The sequence below is a fragment of the Bos grunniens genome, chromosome 18, assembly GCF_055505025.1.
Source record: "Bos grunniens cultivar Pamir isolate PY7600 chromosome 18, Bosgru_T2T1.0, whole genome shotgun sequence".
Classification (NCBI taxonomy): domain Eukaryota; kingdom Metazoa; phylum Chordata; class Mammalia; order Artiodactyla; family Bovidae; genus Bos; species Bos grunniens.
Genome location: NC_141182.1, coordinates 41355588 through 41373576, shown reverse-complemented (window position 1 = coordinate 41373576; position 17989 = coordinate 41355588). Strand labels below are relative to the sequence as shown.

The 17989-nt window shown below is 46.1% G+C and overlaps 1 protein-coding gene across 11 annotated transcripts in view; it reads right to left on the bottom strand.

Annotated features, from left to right (window-relative positions):
- Positions 1-284: 284 nt before the first annotated feature.
- The window catches only part of ZNF536 (zinc finger protein 536), a 449081-nt gene continuing 431376 nt past the window's right edge, over positions 285-17989 (bottom strand). For 7 of the 11 annotated variants that reach the window (XM_086349609.1, XM_086349607.1, XM_086349612.1 and 4 more), the window contains one exon: positions 285-3123. In XM_086349609.1, the coding sequence (XP_086205735.1) occupies positions 2879-3123 (245 nt within the window). In that variant the 3' untranslated portion in view covers positions 285-2878. Of the gene's footprint in view, positions 3124-11001; positions 11572-17989 lie in introns of those variants that run through there. The other 4 variants (XR_015145138.1, XR_015145139.1, XR_015145137.1 and 1 more) reach the window with 3 other exon arrangements.

Here is a 17989-nt window from a genome sequence, read left to right as displayed (position 1 = left end):
TTGGGTGTGTGCACACACACACTCTTACACACGCTGTTTGTACACCCAGTGATACACTTTCAGCTTGAAATTTGAAAAAGAACCAGGCTATGGGAACCAACCATACAGAATACTACAGGGCTTTTTGTTAGAAGTGCGGTTTGACCAAGCATTACCAGAGTCTGACAAAGCTACAAAAATATGTTTTGCTCCTCCTAGTAAACATACGCGAATAGGAAGAAATGGGTATTTTTTTTTTCCAGAGGTAGAGGTTTTATTGCGTAAAACACTGGATAAAACTGGACTGCTTCAAAGACATTTTATTCTAACAGCAGAAAGAAAACAGTCATTGCTGAAAAAACAACTTTTAATACTTTCTATACCAGAATAAAGTTCTGTCAACTGATGTATTATAATAATAAATAATGACCAAGAATAAACTTTAAATACAAAGTTTTCTACTTGTTACAAGCATAGCAACAAAATCCTCTACTCTATTGATCTCAGATTTCCTCCAAGATAGATTTTTTTTCTTTGTGTAGGAATGTAGACAGTATTATGACCAGCATCACAGACTACAGAAGTTACAGGGAAAAAACTTGACATGTTTAGATATGAGAACCTGATGACATTCAGAAACTGACACTGCATCACTGCGGCTGTCACTTGTTTGTATTACAAGTTACAAATGTTCTGGAGAGAAGGCCTGTGTCGGGGGGAAATAAGGACAGTAGCACTGGACAAAATGGAATCAACACACACGCCACAAAGAAGAGGGGATGTTCCCAGTGTCACAAACAGAATTATTGCCTGTCGCATCCGAAGATGCTCAGAAGACACAAAAGGGTACGGAAAGAGCGCCCGAAGTGCTAGAAATGGAATGTGGCTCTTGTTGGGGTTTTTTTTTTCCACTTTTTTTTTTTCCTCTTTTTACTTTTTTTTTCTTCTTTTTTATCTTTTTCTCTGCTAAGATACCAAAGGCGGGGGCAAACACACAGAAAGCAAGCGACTGGCACAGTCACCAAACACAGTAGTGCAGTTAAAATCCTAAAGCTTACTACAGTCGGAAAGTTTTCAATAACATTTCAGTCCTTTCTCTAGGATCATAGAAACAGTTGCATTAAGTTTATCAACTCGATTTAAGTAAGGCAGTGAGAACTATTCTAGAAAAACAAGAAAGCAGCTTGCTCTATGCCAGATGGGTCCACATTGTACAGCGATTGCGTTTACACTGAAACCCCGGGTGGATGTCACCCTCTCGACAGCATATGCAAACCGGATTCCTTATTAGCCTGAGATTCCTTCTGGTCTCAGGATAGCAAAGCATTTTATTTACATTGATTGCAGTTTAGTATTTTTGTAAACTGCTGTAGGCAGAGCTGAAGTTTTTAAGGCCCTGGGGTTTTATTCTGTGCTCCCAGCCTGCAAGGAAATATCGATCTTTTTTTTTTAAAGTCTGAATAATTTTGTCTTAGAAGAAGTTAATACTTCAGTACTTCTCCACCGTCACAAGCAACAGCACCAATTTCGTGTCACTCAAAGGAAATATGTTAAGAGGCTGAACTCTGACGCCACACTAGCAGATTCAAGAATAAACCCTTAACTAGTCTTCATAAATTGTTTGTTAAAAAAAATGAGTCAAGTGTTTCATTATTGGCCCTCCAAATCTCCCTCTGGGTGGTGCAGAACTTGATAAATTTGGAGTATCCAATCAGTAGAAAATCTAAAATCTACAAAAATATAGAACACATTTGTTTTACAAAAACAGACATTTTTAACTTAAACAGTTTTCTTCATTAGTGATAGAGAGCAGGATCTTTAGATTCATATTTTAATACAAGCTATTTCATAAGAGCTTGCTGGAGAAGAAAATCTTGCTTCATGTCTATGACACTTACAAAAACTAACGGATGAAAAAAATCTGATAATAAGGACTGGAGCAGCCTTCATTCAAGTAACATTTAAAAAATCATAATAAAAACAATCTTTGTACTATTATGTAAATTTCCATTCTTCACCAGCACCTTCTGTGAGTATGGTGGGCTAGTTCTAAGCATTTGATATCATGTATCCCTATTTTTTTTTATTAGCGACCTTTGTAAATTCCTCCAAAAATTAAAGAAAAAAAAATACAACCAAGAAAAAGCATTTCCTTCTATACTGCAATTTGATCTAAAAAAAGGAATTACTCATCAAACCTGCAATGGACATTTGTCTGCAGACACTTCCTGATCATCGATTCATTTGGCTGTGGATTTTTAAAAAATGCACATTGAAGATGGCAAGCCTCTGCAGTGCTGGTCTGCCCTGGCGCTGGCTGCGGGCCGGCTAAGATTTCTCCAAGAGTGCAGTTACGACACCACGTGAATTGATTTTCTCTGCAGTGACCGCTCCAGTCTGACTGGCACCGCGACTGCCTCCCAACACATCCCATTAGGGTGCGAGGCAGATGACAGCAGCTGGTGTCAGATTATAGAGGTGTTTTCAACAATGAAAACACAGCCCCTCCATCTTCAAGGCAACACTAAATCATTTAGATGGCATCGTTTTGCAGTTATGAGCTTGATTTTTGGACATAGGCGACTCTAGCATTGGAAGGGCCCCCCAGCTTTCTTGAGCTCAGAGGACACCAAGCATTTCTGAAATCCCTTTTCTCCCACCTGCATTGTTTGGAAGTACTTGTTGCCGGGTAACAGTTTAGCAGCCATTTTCAAGGGCTGGGGATTTTTTTTTTTTTAATATATATATAGATATCTTTTAAAAATTTTTAAATGTTCTATACACTAGTGGGGGGTTGTACATGATTTTTTCCCCTTGGAATGCAGTTAGCAAACTCTTTTACCAGATGCATAATCTGAAAACTGTGTAAAATAATATTGCAATCTCCGAATTGGTTGGCTCAGTTGCGCTCCTCCTGGGCCTTGCTGCCTTCCTCCGTTAACTCTGCTGAGCTCCCCGCCTTGACAGCTGCGGGGTCTTCGAAATTCCCAGAAGCCTCCGAGTCGACTCTGGAGCGCTTGAACCTGCGGTCGGGGTATTGGCTGTTGTCAAAAGGCATGCGATGGACACAGAGGACGTGGGTCTTCAGATTTCCCTTCTGAGAGGCACTGTAGGGACAGTAGCGGCACTGGAAAGGCCTGTGACCTACGGGCAGAAAGAGTGGCCGGTCAGTTCTGCTGCGTACCCCTCCCCTGCTCCCAGTGCTCAAAGGACCATGATCGTTATTACCGGTGCAATATCAGCAGTGTTATTGCCTTGCAAACGTCAAATGGCAAAGGATAAAGATGCAGCCGATATATCTATTTGGATAAGTAATAACTTACTTGGATAAATAATAAGCTGCAGTTTAGTTGCTAAGTCATGTCTGACTCTTTTGCGACCCCGTGGACTGTAGCCCACCAGGCTCCTCTGTCCATGGGATTCTCCGGGAAGAATATTGGAGCAGGTTGCCATTTCTTTCTCCAGAGGATCTTCCCAACCCAGGGATTGAACCCATGTCTCCTGCATTGGCAGGCGGCTTCTCTACTGCTGAGCCTCCAGGAAAGCCTCAAACAATAAGTTACCAAATAATAATAATAATAATAACTTGGACAAGGATTTAAAAGATCTTTCCATCCTAGACAGGGTTTTTAATTCAGCCTTTCTAGGTGAGAGAAAAGAAAGTTCCAACACCTGGAAATTCTTTTATAAAAAGTAAGATAGCAAGGATTTTAGACTGTGCAGGCCAAGATCAAAGATATGACGTAGATACTTATATAACAAGAGAGGAAATAAATTTCCAACTTTTTGTTGATGAAATTCAAAACTTTATTTATGGACACTGAAATTTGAATTTTATATAATTTTCATATGTGATGAAATATTATTCTTGTTGGGCTTTTTTTTCCAACCATTTAAAAATGTAAAAACCATTCTTAGCTCCACAGGCTGTATGAGAACAGACAGAAGGTGGATTTGAGCCCTGGACTAGACTTTGTGACCCTAGCTCCATACCAGAAGACCCATAAATTCCTCTATCTGGGATGCTGACTCAGATCTCCAAGCCAGTTCACTTCCTCATGTCCCCACCAACTCTACTGATAAACAAGTCAAGCGTGACCAGGAAGTGTGTTTGGGGTGGGGTGAGAGAGGGATGTTCCCCAAGCCTTGCTCTTCGGTGGAGTGAAAGTGCCAAGCTGGAGGGATCTGGGATGCTCTGTTTCAAGAGGAGGCAGCAGAAAGTATCGGACAAGAACTGGGACACTCAGATAATTAAGGCCAGCCTAGTTTTAAAGAAGTTCAATTTTGAAGGGTGCCGCCCAGAATCAAAGTTCTCTAGAAAGCCTGTAAATAAGAACAGAAGATGGATTCTTGTGAAACTCCACCTGCTCCTTCAGGCTTCATTTCTCTGCTCTGGTGCACCACAGACATGCACACATCTCTGCTATCTTTAGGAACCAGTCAAGCATCTAGTTTGGGAAGTTATAATGGGACAATGCATTCTGCCCAATGCTGGGAAGCTGTGGATATGCCATTCCTGGAAGCCCATGAGTGCTGTCCCACCCAGCACCCAAAGAGGTCAAGACCCAGTGCTGGGTTTCATTTACTCAGGAAAATAAACAAGCAAATAAATGGGCCCAATTGTTTACCCCAGAAAGCATCTGAACAGCATATTCATCACTCTTTCTAGAGCATAATAGCAGAAGTCCTGTGTGTCTACTTAGCAAAGCAGTCTTGTTCTTGAGAAGCTGGAGAGCAACCAAATGTTTGGAACTGAAACTCATTTCCTCACCAAATTGCACACAGCACTAGATTCTTGCCCCTTTCTTAGTGGGCTTCGGGAATTAGCTCTCTCCATCTTCCCTCCTAGCCAGTTGGTCCCCAGGTCAAATCCATTCTACCTGTTGAATCTTTCTACTTCCCATATTCCCCTTCTGAGCCTGGTCCAGTGTACACCAGCTGATGCGAGACTATGAACATGGCTGCCTGCAAGACAGCGTCCTGCTTCCAGTTTCCCCACTTCCTGCCCATCCTCCCCAGGTCTACCAGAGTGAGTACCTAAAGCAGAAGCTCAGCTCTGAGTTTCCTGTCCAAATCTTTAATGACCACCGACCCCCCCCCCACCCCCGCCTTTACAGCTCAGTCCCAATACCTTTCCTGTCTCCAGAAGCTTCCCCTGTTTGCCCACTCCAAACCAAACAATTAGATGGTCTCTGCAGACGGGCTTCATTCTGCAGGGTCCCCACGCTTTGACTGTGCTACCTTCTCCCTGAGACATCACTTCTGTTCTCTGCAGAGCCAAACCCCATTCTCCTTTCAAGGCTCTGTTTTGTGTGACTGCAGTCTGTGTGTGCCTTGGCACCCATGATAGACTGTGAGTTCCTGAGGCAGGAAGCATAGCCATCTTAACATCACTGGTGCCAAGCCCTTTGCTTGGCACAGAACAAGCAGGTATGAACTGTTTGCAGGGATTGCATTATTATTTTAATGTTTCCCCTTGCCTTTTTTTGAATTAATTACAAATTTTCAGACAGAGTTTTCTCTTCTTTTGTTTCTATTGTTGTACCTAACACAAGACTGAATTTGATCAACTTTCCTACTTGCGTAAGTCCATAGAGTGGAACACACTTGCTCTTGGCCCTTCTACATGGCCTACCACAGCAAGAAGAGCAGAGACTGTCAGAAGGATGGGGCCTGGACCACAATTATCAAGTAAGAGAAGCATTTGTGAGTACCGTTTGCCTCCTGCCTTCCTGCTATCCAACCCCATCCTTAGGGCTTGGTCACCCCCTCATACAGATGACAGGGAAGAATCTGGGTTGGTGCAGAAGGAAAACTGAGACTCCGTTTCTAGTGGACTTAGGATATTTATGAATAGTGTATATGGCCCTACTTTTCATCATGTTGGAGTTAAAGCATAGACTGAAGGGAAGAATCATGGTGTTGATCAATGGCAATGAGACAGGAAAAGCCATGCCCATTCTCCCCACCATAATCATGAACCTTCATCAGCGCTAAGCTGGGTGTCAGTGAGTTTCCAACAGATCTCAAGGCTCAACCATCCAACTCATGAAGTCGTCATCCCTATGGACATGAAGTTATGCCCAGGGCTCAGTGAGGTGGTTTGAGGCCAGCTCTTGAGTGGGAGAAAGAAGGAAGGATGGCCCAAGTCTACAGCTGGAGGCATAGGAACCAACTCAAGTTCATTCAGAGAATCTGAGAGAAGAGTGGAGACTTCCCTCAGGAAGCCTAAAGTCTTGTCCAAAGCTTCTCATAAATGGACTGTATCTTCTGGGTTCCCACCAAGGGCAGCTCTGCAGCGGTTCACAAGGAAAGATGACACTATCCTAATTACCATGGCTCAGATACAGCTGGGGCTAACTTGTCAATTCACTTATTTGATGGCAATAAGTTACTGATGGGGAAAATTATCATGACAAGACTGGGAGCTAAAAACTCCAAATAATAATTAAAAATAAATAAACTAAATAAAAACTCTTGGCACCATAATCCAAAGAGGATTGCAGAACCGTGAAGCAAATGACCAAACCATGGTATTGTTTAATAAATCTACTTGAGATCCCCGTGATTCATCGGGTTCCTCCGTTCGTCCACTGTTTTTCCCCATCTGTCAAAGTTGCCTATTATACTTCCTATTATTATTTCTGTATGAATCTATGCCACAAACTTTGGAAGCCACCCTCTCTGCAAATTGTGTCACTGTGGGAACCACATGCATCTTGGCAAACCAAACGGAGAACCTCAGATATCACCTTTATTCACAATAAAAGCCTTTTTGAATTGGCCAACTTGGCATAAAGGCACTTGGTATAATTTTGTCACCAACTGATTTTAAATATTAATTATGATTTTTATCCTATGGTTATATCTGAATATCTGTATCTTGGGAGAGTCAAAGATGTACAATAATTCTGGCATATTTGGATACTTCAGTGGTCAAACCATTAGTACTGAAGTAGTTTTATTTTAACTTAGGTGAGCTGAAAAGTTATATAGAAAGGTATAATGTTATGCATGTGTACATTTGTAGAAGGAAGTCTGTACAATACTGGAACCATGATAAATCTACATCTTACATTGTACTTTGTAAATAGAAGCACTGTAGGTAATAGTAGTACCTGAAGATCCCAAAAGCCTCTGTCCCACAGGTTTTCACATACATGTCTGTATGTTTATCCTTGTATTTGAGCTTTATGGCTGTTATGTCAAAAATATCCACCCCATAGCTCAGATGAATAATCTAAAATAGAGTGAACTTGGATGGTTTGACTTTAAAACAAATTTCAAATGTGTATAAAGTACTCAGATCTCCTAATTCTCTAAAATTCCTATAAGAATTATATGTTTTTTTTAGGAGTCACACACAGACACACACACACACACACACCCTTCTAAATGGTTTGTTGAAAGGTTCCCATGAGACTGAGGTGGAAGAAACGCTTTGAAGAAATGAGACGTGCATCCTGAGGGAAGGTGATTGTGAGGAGCCGAGATGGGGCCAGAAGAAAGCATTGTGTACCCCGAGAATAGGATGTAAGTGAAAGGTTGATCCTTTGGTGATGGGAACATTTACTCCCAAACAGAAAGCTGTTGGTATGCAAAGCACTTTTGCAAACTTGATTCATTTCCCAGTCTAGCTAAATCTGGATGAAAAGTTTCCAATTTCTCTATGCCATTTGTCCACGCGAAGCCCCTGGTATTGGCACAAACTCAGTGGTCTGTTACCTTTGGGTCAGAGAACATACCCCATACTTTCAGAACAAACCCCACAGCTGAGAGCTCCACTGAAATTCCCACTGTGCTTTTCCAATACATGTGACGGAACAAAGGACCACCTGCAGGCAGAAGCAGTGAGAGCGCCATGGAGATCCGAGGGGAGCCTTCTTACTTTCCTGCTAAGGTGGATGTGGGGCTCCAAGAAAATCAGATCTCCAGATGGAGGTAGGTCAACACATCCCCTGGGGAGAAGCCCTCAGGGTGACACGCGGCACACTTCCATCTGGCACAGTTTAATGAGAAGAAAGACCAGCCATGCTGCCTGCACCACTGGAGATGGAGGTAGCCATTCACCTGGGTCTGTAGGTAGAGATGAAGATGCTACTACTGTCCATCAATCTCTAAGCAGCAGCAAAGGCTTTAAGACAGAGTTGAGTCTAACAGCCTTTCTTGGATTGAATTTAAAAGAATAAGGGCACCCACCCCAGTCAGCTCCCCATTTGAGGAGAATATGAACACACTGGCCTTTCTCAAGCTCAGCCCCACAGGGAAGCACTCTGCTTTAGGGCAGCCTTTGGCCCCTCTGAACACAGGTGATGCTTCCTGCAGAGGCCTGACCACAGAGAGCTCTCTTTTGCATTTTTGATTTCAGGTGTCCTCCTGCCCCACAGTGGCCAGTGTGAGTCTGACCAGGACCTTGCATTCAAAGCATAGCATCACCCCTCCATGAGGCTGAGAGGCCACTAACACCCAAGATTCGGTTTCCCCTCTGTCTGACCTTGAGCAAACATTTGATCTCTCAAGGCTTCAGTTTCTACATCTTGGAAATGGGGGAATAATACGAATACTGACACCCTAATTCTGTTGTGAAGATCAGAGGAGACAGCGTGTCAAATTTTAAATGACAAAGAGCTCTGCAAATGTCAGCTGTCTGTCATTGCTGTAATTGCTGATTTCTTTGTTATCATTCTGTTCCTTATCTAAGTAAGACTGGTCAAGAGAGGCTATGCTTTGTTCTTCATCAAAAGCACTCATTCAACAAGCCTTCCCTGTGCCAGTTTTGTACTAGCCTGCCTGTCCTAGGTGATCTTATCCCAGATAGTCGGGGAATAAAGCCTGAAGTAGTCTCTCTCTGGGGCTCCTGCTTTTGACTGGGGGTTTTGGGATCTGTAAGACCTTCAGAGTCTGAAGGAAGTAGTTGTTAGCAAGGGTATTTCCCTTGGTGAAGTTCAGCAGACGTGGGCTGGGCTGTGGTCACAGGTCCACGTGGGAAGGATATAGTGTCTGGAGGATCCTGTTCTGGTGCAGGGCTGGCAGTTTGAGGCCATGCAGTAGGGGAGACGGTCAAGGGGGTTGGGGGCTCCGAGAGCTCAGCCAGGAGGAATATGAGCCCCTGCATGCCCTACCAGCCTCTTTGTCTTCAAAGCCCCCGAGCTGCTGCCTCTGACCACAGGACGCTGTTCTCCAAATGCTTTACATGCTTTCTCTTTCCTGCCATAGGACCTCTGCCCAATCCTGTCTCATTCCCTGCATCTGAATGCTCCCTCCCCTGCTTCATGGAAATACTATAATCCCATCCTTAGCACAGGTGCCTCAGGCTTCCCCTGATGACCCCAGACCCACTGAGGTTCATCAAAGCAAACTCTTCTCTTCCACAGTAGAGTGTCCAACAAGAGCAGATCAACAAACAGTTATGTTGTCTGCCCCAGAAGACAGTCAGCTCCAGGACTCAGGAACTGTGGGGTTTTGCTTTTGCTCTGGTTTTTTTGTGTTTGTTTGTTTTCTGATTATTGATATTTCTTACCACCTAGTAGAGACTTTGGGATGTTACAAATTTCCATCAGGTATTTTTCAAGCAAAAGGACAGGTGAATGGATAGATGGATGGATGAAGGGAAGAGGGAGACAGCCAAGAGAAAAGAAGAGGAGCGGAATGCTATCCCAGGCAGAGAGACTCGCCTGAACTCAGTACAGAAGCAGGAAGGCTGTGTGAGTGCACGGCCCTGCAAGCTGGTGCTTCCAGTGTGGTGAAGGTGGAGCTCAGTAGGAGCTGGGCAGGGGTGGGGCCCACAGGACCCTCTGGGGAGCTTGCACCTCACTCCAAGGGGGAAGGCCTGTCCAGCTCTGCAGCAAGGCTGCTGCCCCAAAGAGCCCCCATCCCCGTCTGAAGACAAGACCTCGGGCCCTGATGCTGTGGCCAGATGTGAGCCCCCAACATCACCCCGCTTCCCTCCTCTCTATCTCTCCCTTTGAGCCCATCAACATTTCCCATCACTGCCATGCGAAAAGTAAGTACATCATACGTTAATTTGTATTGTCACAGCACCGTAGAGCCGTGGTAAAGAGCACATTCATTTTTAATCCATTATGAATAATATATAAATATGTATACAGTGTGGAGGGTCAAGAGGAGTAAGGAGAAAGCAAGCCGTACATTGTTTATAACAAAAGTGGGGAAACGAGATATTTTTCTTACTTGCTACAATGGAAATATCTGCTCTTTCCCTGTACCTGAGGAGGAAAGGAAAATGCCTGCCCTTGGGGGACCATCCATTCATCACGGCTCTGCACTTGTGGGCAGCTGGGTTCAGGGAAGAGCCGGGGCTGCAACCACGAGTCTTCCAGACTTTCCATGCTGGTGGTTTCTGCTCAGGTGCGTGATGGCAGAGAGGGGCGTGGGGGTGAGGTAAGTGACCAACCTCTGGTGCTTAGTCCAGGGTGATGAGAAAACAGTCCTACACCCATTCATCAGAGCATGTTTACAGGAATTGCCTCAATGGTCCTCATGACTATCAGTGGGGATATATGGTGGAGAAACATCTCTCCATTTTACGGGTAAGAAAACCAAGATTAAATAATTGTCCAAAGTCAGGTTGGCACAGCTAGCTGGTTCCTGATCAGGAATTCCACCTTCGGGTTTTCTCAAAACAGACGATCATGTCCCTACTCCCTCCTGTCACTCCCTACACACCACCTGTGGAAATTCTCTACAAAGGGGTGTCTTTGATCAGGACCCAAGGGTGCTCCAGGAGAGAGTCCATTCCTCTGTGGAGGAACATGTACTGTAATGTGTGATACTGCTCATGTGTCACATGCCACACTCTTTACGGACACAAGCACTACTGTGGGCTCTGCCATCAAAGACTGGCACTGAGCACATGGCTGGCACCAAGTCACAGGGCTTGTAAGCTCTCTGTCAAAGATCCCATCGCACAACTCCTGGACCCCAGACCACTTCCAGGAGCACACACTGAACACCTGCTGCGTGCATTAGCCTGAGAAGATTGCTGTCGGAATGATGCAGTACTTTTAGCACTGAGAAAGTGAGAAGGGCATCTATTCCACATGCCTGACACAGGCCTACCCAATACATGCTGAATGGTTGCTCACATGTCTAAAGGCTGACTTTAAGAGTTGCAATCCACTGGAGACCCAAGTGGGAGGAGGAAGGGGCCAATCATTCATGAGGGAAGGACATCCCAGCTTTGAGCAAGGCTCCAGTTTCCAGTTGAAAGATGGCTCAAAGGTGGGGGGGACTCACAGGAGAGAAGGAACATTCTTGAGGAAAGACACATATGCTGTTTGCCAGAGCCAGGCCTATACATGGTGACAGAGGCACAACTCTGGATGTTGGAACAAGAGCATCCTAGGGTGGAGAGGAGCAGTCCCCAGAATCACGGTTCATGCTCCATGGTCAACACAAGCAAAGGTGTCCAGAAGAGGGTCATGTATGCAAGTGGTGGGGAGGGGGCTCCCTGGAACAGGTAAACAGAGAAGGGGCAATCCCCCCATGTCCTCACACTGCCAAACCATCCCTCACACCAGGAAAGCTTTTCAGATCAATCTCACTGGTGCCCTTCATTGTTCGTTGAAATAACTGGAAAAAAAAATAAATAACAGTGGGTAAATAAAGAGGAACATTGCAGCCATGGCTTCTAGATCAGCCCTGACCACACCCACATATACTTTGGGTGAGTGTAGACCCTTAAGAAAGCCAGAAAGCATGAGAGAACCCAGGCTGACCAAGGAAGAATCTTGGGGACCAGCAGCATGGGGCCCTGCCGCAGCCCACGGCTGACCACCTGTGACACGCTCATTTTCCTTTCTCCAACATCCTCTCTGGTGCACAGGATCATGGAGTACTTCTAAACTACCACCTGAAGGTCTCCCACAGTCATGCTCTATGGTGCTGTCTTCTAGAAAGCTCCTGGTAATGACCTGGAGAGAAGTAGCCCTCAGAGGCAGCTCACACACACAGGGCAATGAGGCTTGGGAAGTACCAACAAGACTCCTTAATAACAGCCCTGCCCTATTGCACCCCACCCAGAGCCCTTTGGATTCCTTGAAACTAAGGACGCTTGCACTAGCAGTAAAGAACCCGCCTGCCAATGCAGGAGACGTAAGAGACACGGGTTTGATTCGTGAGTTGAGAAAATCCCCTGGAAGGGGGCATGGCAACCGACTCTAGTGTTCTTGCATGGAGAATCCCATGGACAGAGGAACCTGCTGGGCTTCAGTCCACAGGGTTGCAAAGTGTCGGACACGACCGAAGTGACTTAGTACACGCACAAAGATGTTTGCAAACTGCATGCTAGTAGGAAGGAAAATGGCTCCACATATGGGGCAGATTTTACAAGTTGAAAACAGCCTCCCAGAGGAGGACTGTGCCCAGTGGACCCGGGAGAAAACCAGGCTGGGTGGTCCACTGGGCTGGCCTGTCGGTCAGGCCTCCAAGGTGGTGCTTGTCTCCACGTGGCCCTCACCTGCTGCTCTTTCTGACTGTCTGCTGCTCTGTCTGACCCTGAAGCTGCCAGCTGGGGGAGTCCCTGCCCAGGACCCCAGCCATCCTTCAAGTTTCAGCATGCTCTGCTGGGGTAAAGAAATGGGTAAAAATGTACAAGAACATGCACCGAGCTGATAGAAAGAGCCATTTCTCAGTCACACACATTCCATATATATATTTTAATCTCCCTAATTCTAAATAGGCAAGAATGGTTCTAATCAGGTACATAATTTATGTTTTCAGTTTTCAAAAAAATATTCATCCGTCTAATCAAAGATGCTAAAACACTTTGAAATATCCTTAGTATAAATAATTTTAGGTTTTAAATTTCCTGTGATTTGGGTTTTAATTTAAAACACTATCAAAAAATATTTTACAATTTTAAAAGTGAATTTTGATCCATGTGGTAATAGATTGGAGACATCAATGTGAACTTGTATTTAGCTTAATATGTATAGTAGAGATGTGGGTACTTGCAGGGGTTAGTCTACACACAAATATTTCCTTTTTCTCAGTGGAGAGGGCCCAGAACCCATGATATCCCAGTGGTAACAAGGACATTTAGCCCAGAACTTGACATCTAATACTATTCTCAAGAAAGGGAGACAGGGCTTCTTGGAGAAATGGCTAATTCTAGGGCTGGAGCAGGACATACACAAGGTGATCCTGAAGCACTTCATGCCAAAGAGTAAAGAATTGCTCCAAAGCCGTAAGTTGGTGTGGGTATCAGAGCAGCACGCAGTCCAGTGAGAGAGCCCCCAGTGGCCAGAGCTGGAACAGCTTCAGCAACGAAGTAAATGAAAGTATAAAATAAGCACCCACAAGTCATACTGACATAAACAAATGATTGAATCAGTACCTACATGGAGGACTTCCCTGGTGGTCCAGTGGTTAAGAATACGCCTGCCAATGCAGGGGACACAGGTTAGAACCCTGGTCCACAAAGCTTCCACATGTCGAGGGGTAACTAAGCCCATGACCACTGAGTGCCGTGCTCTGGAGACCATAAGCTGCAACTGCTGAAGTCTGTGCACTCTAGAACGTGTGTTCCAAAACAAGAGAAGCTAGTGCAATGAGAAGCCCATGCACCGCAACTAGAGAGCATGCCCTCACTTGCCAGAACCAGAGAAAGCCCATGTGCAGCAATGAAGACCCAAACTAACTAAATAAAACATAAAAGGTATATATTGGTGGTGGTACTGTTTAGTCGCTAAATCGTGTCTGATGTTTCTGTGGCCCCAGGGTTTCCCTGGTGGCTCAGACAGTAAAGAATCTGCCTGCAATGCAGGAGACTCCGGTTCAATTCCTGGGTCAGGAAGATCCCCTGCAGGAGGGAATGGCTACCCACTCCAGTATTCATGCTTGGAGAATTCCATGGACAGAGGAGCCTGCGGGCTACAGTGCATGGGGTCACAAAGAATCAAATGCAGCTGAGCAACTTTCACTTTCACTTTTCATGGACTGTAGCCTGCCAGGCTCCTCTGTCCATGGGATTTCCCAGGCAAGAATACTGGAATGGGTAGCCATTTCCTTCTCCAGGGGATCTTCCTGACCCAGGAATTGAACCCAGGTCTCCTGCATTGGCAGGCGGATTCTTTACCACTGAGCCACCAGGGAAGCCCTATATATGTATAAATACCTACTTGGAGAACTACAGAGGCCTCACACATTCCAAACTACTTACTACACAGGTGCTCCCCTGAAGGAGGTGGCTGAAACTCCCACTTCTTTGTGCTGGCTGCATGGTGACTTCCTGCACAGAACTGCAGTGTGGAAAGCACTTCAGAGGAACTGTACAGGCAGACATCTGACAATCATGAGCTCAGCCAGGTGACCAAGGTCAGGCAGAGAGCACGTACCAATCATGACCTCAGCCAGGTGACCAAGGTCAGGCAGAGAGCACGTACCAATCATGACCTCAGCCAGGTGACCAAGGTCAGGCGGCGAGCACACACTCTGATTTGATGGGATGAGAAGGCACTTCATTTCTGTGGCTTTCCTCCCCAAAACCCGCAATCCAAGTCCACCCGTGAGAAATCTCAACTGAGGAACATTCTATACAGTATGTCTCAAATCTAGCCATGTCATCAAAACCCAGAAAATATGGAGAAACTGTCACAGCTAGGAGGGCCCTTAGGAGAGCTGACCCCTACATGAAATGTGGTCCTGGAATAAAGAACACTGGCTAAGAGTAAAATGTGGGCTTTACTTAGTCATAGTGTATCAATACTAAGTCATTAATTGTAATCTACGTACCCTACAAATGTTAGATGTTAGTTGGAGGAGCAGCCCTACCAGGATTCAGTGTTCATGGTACTCTGGTCCAGTATGAAGAACCTGGGTTCTTGAGCCAGACACCTGGATTCGAACCTTACCTGTCTCTACAGGTTACGTGCTCTTGGGCCGGCTATTCAAACTTTCCAAGTCTCAGCTTTTTCACCCATGTAAAATGGGTGTACTCCTAATCATAGTTCACTCATCGGGTTGTGGGGATTCGAGGAGAGAAGACTTGTAAAATGCTTAGCACAATGTGTGGCTCGTAGGAAGAGTTCCATCAGCGTTTGTTCGATATGGTTTTGCATATTAAAATACTCCTTCTGTTAAATGCCTGTTATGTGAGAGTCTTGAATTGGAACTGTCATTCCAGTGCCAGTGCTGGAGTCAGGTGTTAGGACTCCACTTGCCAGGGAAGGACACTGAGGCTCTGGGAGGCTCCTTGTGTGTCTGGGCCCACGAAGCCAGAGAGGCAGAAAACTCAACTTTGCACCAGCTCCCTCTTAGGCTGCAGACAGGGCTCAACCCACTGTCTCGCTTCCTCTCTACAACTTCAGGTTCAAGTTCAGTTAGTATGAAAGCTGAGAAGATGAGACTGGATTCCAGGAGGTGTCTGCAGAAGAGAGAATCTGGCAGGGATGTCAAAGCCCCCAGACCCTTCCAGCTCAGCCCTGTCCCCTCTTCTCCCCCCACCCCCAACGCAGGACCTCAGAACTCAACCTCAGGAGACCCTGCCCTTCCCTCCTGCTGACCTCACAGTGGCTCCTTCCTTAGCAACTTCATTCCCATGCTCTGGCCCACACCATGCAGATTTTGCCTTAAATTCTGTTTATTTGTTTGCCCCGGGCTGTCTATGCGCTCATCGAGCCACCAGCCTGCCTGGGTGGTCAGGAGAGCCAGATTGCAGTGCAGGCCTGGCCACCAGCACTCACAGGCAGCTATTGATCCGAGATCTTAAATCATTCCCTAGATTTTATGAAAGCATTTATGTTTATCATTAAATAACCTTCAAAGGGTCGATGAACTTACTTTCCTTTTTTGGAGATTTTTAGATGCGTAATATAATAATGCTCTAACAATACCCAGTGTTTGTCTCTGGGTGAGCACACTTAATCCTGAAAGAAATGCCAGGAGAGGCCAAAGAGAGAGAACGCAAGGTGGGAGCCGGAGAACAGACAGGCTGGCAGCTTCTCCATTGTCACACAGCAAACCTCGCCCTCTGAAACTCTTCTCTCTCCCAACATTTCCAGGAAGGGGATACTTGGAAACCACACTAACAGGGGTGATTTTAGATGGAACGGAACTGACCACTTTCAGGTTAACAGCCTTAGGAAAATAACGAGTGAATCAAAGTTGGATACGCTTTTAATAAATAGCAAGTAAAATTATTAAGGTGGTACTCAAGCGAGGACAAAAATAGAAGGGTTTCTAAAATATAAGGTGCCAATGCAGCATCTTCTATTCACACTTTTGATATCCACATCTTCCCCTCCTTAGGAATATTGGGCTAAATGCAGTTCTCTGAAGTTCCTGTGGCAATAAGGTGGATGCTAGGCATTTAGCAGAAGCTGTCACAGCCAGCCCTGCTCCATGTGAACCCACCTCTGGCACCATCGGACTCACTGGGTCAATAGACCACCCCAGAAACAGCAAGGAGAAAGACCCAAGACCAAAAGGCAGTGGGCCTGCTCTGCACACCGCTCCAGTCCCCAAATCCCCTCTGAACTTGCATCCACCTCTGCTCTCCAGCCTTTGATGACTTCCAGTCTCTTACTACAGCATCTTGCCTCCTCAGCCTGACTTTCCAACTTGCAACCCTGTTTTACCTAATATTTATTGCCATTGCCACCAGGAATTTGCCCACCCCAACCCCCAAATCTCTTTCCAATTAGATCCCACCAAAGCCTCAGCTCCTTCTTGAAGCCTTTCTCAGGACCCAGCTGTCACAGCCCCACAAGCACTTAGCAAAGGCCCACACAAGTAGGCATTTTAACTGAGTTCCGCTCACTAATGGCTTCCTGTGACTTGGGCGTGGTGGGTCTCTCCGTTCCCTTAGGGGGCTGGAGATGCCTGCCATGCACATCTCAGAATGGATACCAGAGTCTGGGAGTTGTTCCCTTTGGGCAGCTTCTTAGGAAGGGCTCAGGCCTGCCTTGGATGGGTGCCCCTCTGCCCAGCTCCACGTTCTTGCCTTCACGAAGGCCTAAGGGACACCCTGGAGTGGGCAGCCCCGACCTTAAAGAGGCTGGTCCCAGCTTCTGGTCTTGCAAGGACACACTCCCAGCTTGTTTCCTTCCACCCAACTTGGCATCCTTCTTCAGAGGACCTCCCAAGAGGCGGCCCTGCAGAACCCTCCCTGCACACCCGGACCATGCCCTCTGCCTTGCCCTGCCTTCCACACCAGGAAAATCCAAGTGCTCTTGGCTCTGGAGGCCCCCAGGGTTCCCAGTCCCAGCCGCCGCATTCCTCCCAACATCTGTGAAGGATGCACAAGAGCTCAATCATTTCCCGGTGCACCTTGGGTCACCTTGGGTCTCCGTCTCCCAGTCACGGTCCCATGAACAAGCCTTCTTGCCCCACGCACCTCCCTAGCATCCTCAATCATGCCACTTCCTGTGTGGTGCTGGGACAGTACCTGCTGCCTCACTGGAGCCCCAGAGCCCAGGTGACCATGGGCCAGCTCCACGGAGTCCACCGCTGCTCTGGCTATACATGCTTTCGCCCTCCTCAGAAGTCACAAGTTTGTCTTTATTCTTAGCTTTCTATGTCTTTGATTTCTCCAGTGAATTTTTTTTTTTTTTTTTTTGCCTCATACCATGTGGGATCTTAGTTCCCCAACCAGGGATCGAACCCACACCCCTGCTTTGGAAGCATGAAATCTTAACCACTGGACGGCCAGGGAAGTCCCACAGTTTTATTATTTTGTCCCCAATGCTATTTTTAAAAAGATTTAAGGTATTGCCAATGTTTCAGAACAAAGAGATTTCATGTAAAAATACAGATTTCCAGTTTATCTTGAAAAGGTCTGGCAAGATCTTCCCAGAGGCAGCCACCTGCCTGGCACCGGGACCCCAGTTCTCAACCCCTGAGAACTGCCTGAGTCTAACAACCGGTGCTTCACCTCCTTTGGGTGGGGCGGGTCACTGGGCGAAGTCTTCCTGTGGTTTTTCACGTGGCAGATAAATTGCATTCCTGTACACACCCAGTGAAATAAACAAGTGGGTGGTCTCTGCCGGTT